This window comes from Pogonomyrmex barbatus, unplaced genomic scaffold (assembly GCF_055798465.1).
Source record: "Pogonomyrmex barbatus isolate J1 unplaced genomic scaffold, ASM5579846v1 scaffold13, whole genome shotgun sequence".
NCBI classification, from domain to species: Eukaryota; Metazoa; Arthropoda; class Insecta; order Hymenoptera; family Formicidae; genus Pogonomyrmex; species Pogonomyrmex barbatus.
In genome coordinates, this window is record NW_028297109.1 from 1,400,615 (window position 1) to 1,407,711 (window position 7,097).

At 31.1% G+C, this 7,097-nt stretch overlaps 2 protein-coding genes and 1 long non-coding RNA gene across 3 annotated transcripts in view; 1 reads left to right on the plus strand and 2 right to left on the minus strand.

Moving 5' to 3' along the window:
* sls (sallimus) overlaps positions 1-6,573 on the minus strand; it is a 122,000-nt gene extending 115,427 nt beyond the window's left edge. The window contains exons 1-6 of the mRNA XM_089072201.1: positions 6,389-6,573; positions 4,253-4,697; positions 3,936-4,117; positions 3,625-3,781; positions 3,086-3,308; positions 2,732-2,952 (exon numbers count right to left, since the gene is read on the minus strand). Of these exons, the coding sequence (XP_088928327.1) occupies positions 2,732-2,952; positions 3,086-3,308; positions 3,625-3,781; positions 3,936-4,117; positions 4,253-4,697; positions 6,389-6,573 (1,413 nt within the window). The remainder of the gene's footprint in view (positions 1-2,731; positions 2,953-3,085; positions 3,309-3,624; positions 3,782-3,935; positions 4,118-4,252; positions 4,698-6,388) is intronic.
* Positions 1,623-6,401, plus strand: LOC148937539 (uncharacterized). Its single transcript, XR_016138243.1, has 3 exons — positions 1,623-2,091; positions 3,932-4,135; positions 5,954-6,401. It is a non-coding gene; the product is annotated as an uncharacterized LOC148937539 (long non-coding RNA).
* A 226-nt stretch (positions 6,574-6,799) lies between the features above and the next one.
* LOC148937540 (SEC14 domain and spectrin repeat-containing protein 1-like) overlaps positions 6,800-7,097 on the minus strand; it is a 3,576-nt gene continuing 3,278 nt past the window's right edge. The window contains exon 11 of the mRNA XM_089072265.1: positions 6,800-6,931. Coding sequence (XP_088928391.1) covers positions 6,800-6,931 — 132 coding nt within the window. The remainder of the gene's footprint in view (positions 6,932-7,097) is intronic.

Sequence of the window (7,097 nt, forward strand, 5' to 3'; positions counted from 1 at the left end):
TACACCATAATATTACATACGAAGTCGGAATAAATGATTATCCTTTATAATATTAAGAATTATTGGTTTAAGTCTCAAGAATATTTTTGATTTGTGTTTTCTAAATATCCTAATTATATTTATTAAAGTTATTTGCATTAGGCAACTGTAACAATAACAATAAATATAAATTATTGTTGATTATAATGCAACACGATGTTTCTTACTTGAAGTAAAGCGATTACTACACGCGTTTCTCCGCTTTGTACAGCTATGGTGCTTATAGTAGTAGTTGTGGAGACAGTTTGTTGCGATGTATCTTGGTCTCTCTGCATCACTATTTCTGAATTCATCTCAATGGATCCTTCGAGACGCACATGTGCCTCCATCGACTCGGAACTATCCATCATCGTCGTTAGTTTTATCTTTCATACGATAATCGAAACATTCATTTCGTATTTAAGTGTTAAATAAATAAGCATATTATCAATTGTAATCGCAATACAATTGCATGGTAAAATACTCACTAGATACCGATATATGCTACAAATTGAGCAATGCAATTGACAATATAGGTCCTAAAAATTTAAATGATATTATGCGACGTTGTAATGATATCATGCGTTTTAACCCGGACACAGTGATTTCAATGCTTGGTGCTAAATATACCACAGTGACGTACGTTGATCTAAAACGCGACACAATAAACATCTAGCTCATCGATATTCTCAAGATTTTACAGATAAAAAATAATATTTTCTAGTTGGCACAGTTACTTTCCTGATTGTTACTTTTGGCTCCTTGCCAGAGATGCCACTAAGAAAATTTCATAAGCCATTACGATCATAAAAGACTATGTCTGCCATGCGACAAACAAGCGAAAAATATGTCTTTAAAATAAAATCTCTAAAAGCAAGAGAAGACTTCCTTTTGCAAATAAATATTTTTTTAATACTTGTTTTTAATTTGCAGCAATTTTTTATATAGAAAATATAAAAAGATTTAAATTTTTGCAAAGGTTACAATATTTTTCATACGCAAGAAGAGAATTTAACATCCTTTAGTAATTTATAAATTATCAGGTACAATTGATTAAAAAATCTATGCCTGCTAAATATCTGTTTTCTTCCTTGACTCATTGTATTAATACTTTACATCTGTATCTTTATAACGATGACGTCATCTATAGGACGAACAAATGGTAGAATAAAACCGGACTGACTAGTAACGTTCTTTCAACGACAAGTACATCACGGTGAAAACCATGTGTGATCGGTGATGATCCAATAGAAGATTCAATGTTATATTGCGAAAAAATTTTTATATATTTTATTATCGAATAAAGATTATGATATAGAGGATTGCTCAATTGTTCGCATATAATTTGTAACTGACTGTTTATATTTTCAAAAATTCCTTTGGTTAACATAAATGTTAGACAATTAATAATAATTTGCGACATTTTCAATATTTAATGCATAATTATAAATGATCTGTTTATATTTTGAATTAATGAAGATATTTGACAGGTCGTCTTTATCGTCGTCTTTTTGATGTAGTTTAAGTTAAGAAAACGTAAAAAACTTCTTTGCTTCAATTTTCTCATTTTTCTTTTTCAATTTAAGTTGCGAATTTTCATGATTTTCGATATTTTCCATACGATGCACCAAGCTATACTTATTAAATATACAGAAATGTGTATTTTTTTAAAGCATGACTTCTTTTGGCACAATATAGCAATCACCTAAACTTGATTCGCGTTCAGGCAATATTAATAATAATGAAAGTCGACGACAACGGCAGTAACACTCGCGTGACACATGTCACGAGTGTATCACGTCACCAGCCGATCGGTTGCAGTAACCAGTCGAACCAAGACTGAACCGGCATAGCACGGCACGGCACGGCACCTCCGGCTAGCCTCCGGCCGGTCGCGGCCACCTCCCGCTTACCTTCGTCGCACTCTACGCTCTACGCTCGTCAAGCACGAGCCACAGAACGGAGTTGCGCGGCGCAGCAGCGCGGCAACGAAAGTGGAAAGCGGTCGTAAAAGAAAGAAGGTCGTTGGATATAACGGATGCTCGCCCGATATATTTCGATATATCTCGTAAGGTATCTTGTTAAGAATTATCCATTTTGTTTTAAATATCATTTATTTATAAAAATAACAAAATAACATATCTCATGCACCGATACACGCCAAAAGTTTGTGATAGCGTATTACATCAAAGGTTTATTTGCAATCAGTTATAAACAGTAAAGCAGTAACAAGTGTGCAAGTAACAATGCTGTCCCTAATTTTTTCACCGATTTTGGCAAATAACATTTCTTCGATATAAATTATATGATTCGTAAATATAAACGTCTTTTTTTTTCTATTTAACTAGAGTTGTGTGTGTCCGTGTATAAGTATGTCTGGTATCGATAGCGTTATGGATACTAACATTTATTCTCATCAAATCTCTCTTTTGTATAAAATTCATCTTCATCAAAACTGCAAATAATTTTGTAAAGATTAAGTAGATAGCCATTATTGAATTTAATGAACTAAAGGAATAAACTTTCAGAATCAATTTATTTTAAATACATAAAAAATCCAAACATCTATCACATATGCAATCACTCCATCAAGTAACCATGTTAAAATAGAACAAAGAATTTGAAATAAAAGAAGCCGATCAAATTTAATAGTCAAAGTTAGTAGTTTTGTCACACAATTGCTCTTGCCAACTCGATTAAACATTAAACTCACCTTTCTCGCCCTTTCAAGGAAATCTTCGCTTTCTTTCTTTATCGGCGACATTTCGATTCCGCTATCCTCGTGATGTCGTGAAAGATCTTGCGAAGATAATAGTGCACCTTCATTCTCTCTCAAATCAGAACATACACTTTTATTTAGCATAAGTTTTGATGTAATGTTTTCATCCGATTGAATCTTTTTCAAACTTTTGTTGATATAACTTTCAGATTCTTCTGTTAAAAATGAATTAGAAATGAATAATATAAAAATAAATACAATAAATATAATAATGAATTTGTTGAAAAATCATCGTCACATGTACATATATTATATGTAAAGAAATCATTAAAGTTACAAGATACTGACTAAATGGAAACATATTAAGATGTTGGCGAGTGTCTGCTTTTTCACACGATTCTGTTTCTAGCCCTGATTCCACATTTTGGATATCTTTTACATTGATATCTTGCCGATGATTTTGCATGGTATTTGATACTACCTTGTAAGAGGCTACGTCTAATCGAATATCATGCGATACGCGCAAAACAGTTGTCTCAATAACTTCTTTTACAATTCTGTTTGATTTTTCCTATAACAAAATCATATAACATCTGATAAGGGTATATAATAAGTTTTATGATAGTCGCAAAAATAACAAATAATAATAATGTTAATTTTTAATATTAGTTTTTTCCAGTTAAAAGAAAAAATTTCGAAATCGTGCTGCTTAATAATATAATATAAAATTAGGAAATTAGAAAATTGAAATAATAAATTTTTAAAGATTAATTTTTATGTGCACGCACTCACACACACACACACACACACACACACACACACACACACACACACACACACACATCTTTTTTAATAAGTATTTATACTTATTAAATTATACGACATACATTAGTGATTTTGTCCATCGTTTCAATTCGTGTTGTTGGTTTTACTTCGCTAATGGTAGAAATATTTAATGTTGTTTCAGCAAATTTCTGATTTTCATTGCTCAGAGTAGACATAAGAGGTGTGGTAGTTGCCAGTTTAGAAGTTTCCGTGTCCCACCTATAAATATTACAATATTAATGAAAGATTTTATTGCAATGTGTTGAAAACATTACATTACTTTTAATTAATATCTTTACTTTTAATTACTTTAATCAATATAATCTAACGTCTTATTTGATACTTAAAAGTAACTGAATATTCGCGTAGGTACCAAATGGAATCAAAGCAAGTCATCACAGGTGCAATTTTAGAAAGATCTTCACATTCTGGCGATGTTACGAAAGATCCACTTCTGGAACGCGGAGGTGGAGTTGTTGAACATTCAGTCGCTGTTGTATAACCCTCCCCATATTCTCCTGCCACATTTTCGCTATGAGAATTCTCGAGAAGTTCCTATAGAAATAAAAGAAGGTATATGGTATAGATATAAATATTTTAAGAAATATTTTAAATTTCTTTAATCTAAAAGAAAGAAAGAAAAGAAGAAAGTCTGAACATGAAAATCGATATTAAAAAACATTCATATACCTTGGTATTAAAGTCCTTATGTGACGTATCGATATTCTCCTTGGAATACGGAAGGGTATGAAGTGCATTCTTGCTGGATTTGTCTGCCGTAGAAGTAGTGGATTTAATTGTATCAGATTTGATTCTTGTGGACATTGTTTCTGAAGACACTGGCTGCATTTGAGCAGATGCGTCTAACTCTGTTATATTCGATGTTGATGCAGTCGTAATAGAAGCTGCACGGGTGAGCGCGCTTGACGGTGACATAGCAGACATTGAGAGCAATGATGAAGCGCAGGACGTTACAACGGTAGGAATAGATATTGGTCGAGTTTTAGCTCCAGCTTCGCATAATCTCGCATCCAATTTTTCCGCGAGACGTGTAACTTCCGCTAATCTCATCGAGATAGCTTCCACAGCTGTCAAATTACTGCCAAGGATCGAAGCATCCTCGGTTTCAGACATTCTGGAAAAAGAAAAAAGAAAAATTAAATTCTAAATTTGTTAAATTAATATCATGTATAATATCTCATAAATTAATATCTCATAAATAGATGTTTACTTTTTGTAGTGGAAATTTTTAAAGATTATTCAACGTCCATTTTTTCAATGAGTTCCATCTTTGCATATAGTAACAGTTATTTTCTGTTACTTTATATTTATATTTATAATTGTTTTATATTATATTTTATAATTGTTTTGTTACAAAATAATTATTGAAAACAACAATTATCTTTTATTGTTGTTTTGCCCAAAACAATAATAAAAGATAATAAATAATTGTACAAACGTTGTATATGTAAGCCATTTTATCATATTATCGCAAGTATCAATATTTCAATCTTTTTTTTTCTTTTCTTTTTCTTTTCTATACATGATTTTCTCCATAATTGCGATTTAATTGCCATGATCAGAGAATAATTAAGGAGAAGTACAAAATGAAAAATGCGAAATATCGTTAGAGAACATTAAATTAATGGATTACATAATTAATAATTGACAGTGCATTGGCAGTACATCGCACCGCGCCACATGGCCTTCACAATTTGGGACAAAGTTCTAATTTTGTAGAGCACACTCGCTTGCGAGCACGCTCGCAAGCGTCATACTTTATTGCTAAATTTCAAGAATCTCAAAGATAGATTTTTATTTAAAATAATTTTTGAAGACATTACAATTTTTTATAGAATGCTTTTTCTTTCTTTTTATTACTGTAATGAATGTGCCAAAAATAGTTTTTATGATGCAACGCGGTTGATGATTTTTCGTGACGCAAGCCAGTCCGCCAAAATATTATCGAAGCAAGATTCGCATTACCAGTTGAGTTTTAGTTAAGACGTGGAACAAAGCCAAAGAATTATAGATCACGATATTTTGTTGTTATGTTATTCATGACTGTTGTAACAATTTTTGATAACGTAACTATTCAGTGAATCAATGAAATTTATAAAGCAATTTTATTATAAAGTACAAATTTTAAAAAAAAACCAAATGATATTTTTTTATAGAAGAATTATTTTATTATAAAAGAATTTCATAGTAGATACTTGTTTATCAACTCACCATACGTGAGCCACACAATTGTACCAAGTACAAATTTAATAAAAAGATAGAATAAGAAATAATTTTTATGTATCTCAATCAAGTGAAAACTGTGATACTATGGAATTTTTCATAATATGGAGTTTTTTATTGCAACTGACTTACATGCACCGTTTTTAGATTACAGAAGCTATCTCGACGAAAGCCAGTCATGGACTGACACACCGTCTTTATTAAACACGCAGGCGTTCTACACCACAGCGTATTACACCACACTCACAGAATTATTATATTTACCTAGCCTCCTCCATTCACTTACTCTCTTCTTCTCGAATTATGATTTATAAGAATAGAAAAAGTGAATTTTTATTTTTTATCCTAGTTTATAGTTACTAGTTTATAGTTACTAGCGTATTCTTAAAATATTTTTATACACTTTTTTTATCAATCTTTGAACAATTATGTGTCTTATTTTTCTTGTAATTAAGTAAGTCAAACTATTAATCTATAAAATTTTTATATTTTTGATCTTTAAATTAAGAACAGTAATTAATGCTCTAATTATTAATATTATAATTATATTGATATTGTATAAACATTCCTTATTATACTTACGATTGCTGATAAAGAGGTTCCTTCAATCTCGTCTTGAGAAGGCGACCCAATCTTACCATTCGACCAACTTCCAGTAAAAGTTTTTCTCGATTATCAAGGATATCTCTTATGTTTTCTCTGACATGCGTTTTCGCTGCTATATCTTCGTCTTTTGCCGAATGTAATAGTGTTGTTACTGTTCCCATTAAATTTTGCAATCCAGCACAGTGCTTTAAATAAAATGCTTTAAATAAATTTATAAGAAAAAATAGGTAAATAAGTAAATAATATACAAAATAATAATTGTTTTATCCAAGAACACTAGCAGCCTAAGTATCTTTGGTAATTTATATATTCAGTTGATATTAATTTACATCTTCGACATTCCTGTGAAAGACAGCGCATACTCGTAACCTCGTTAATTGTTCTTGACTAACAGACGGAACTGCCGCCAAGCCTGTCGTAATTTAAAAAGAGACTAGCATTGCTCTCTAAAGATATTCTACAAGATAATCTTAACACGCGTGCACCATTTACCAATTGACCGCCATACTCGTAAGTTCCCTGAAAACATTTATCTTAACTCTCTATGTTAACAGTTCTAAATATAAAACGGAACAATACAATTTCATATTACTTTCATTTTATTTTATAAAGCTAATTGGTAACACTAATCATGTTTTTTACTTTTGCAGTTTCTGGAAAGATTGATGTTCCTCTTTTTTGTAAC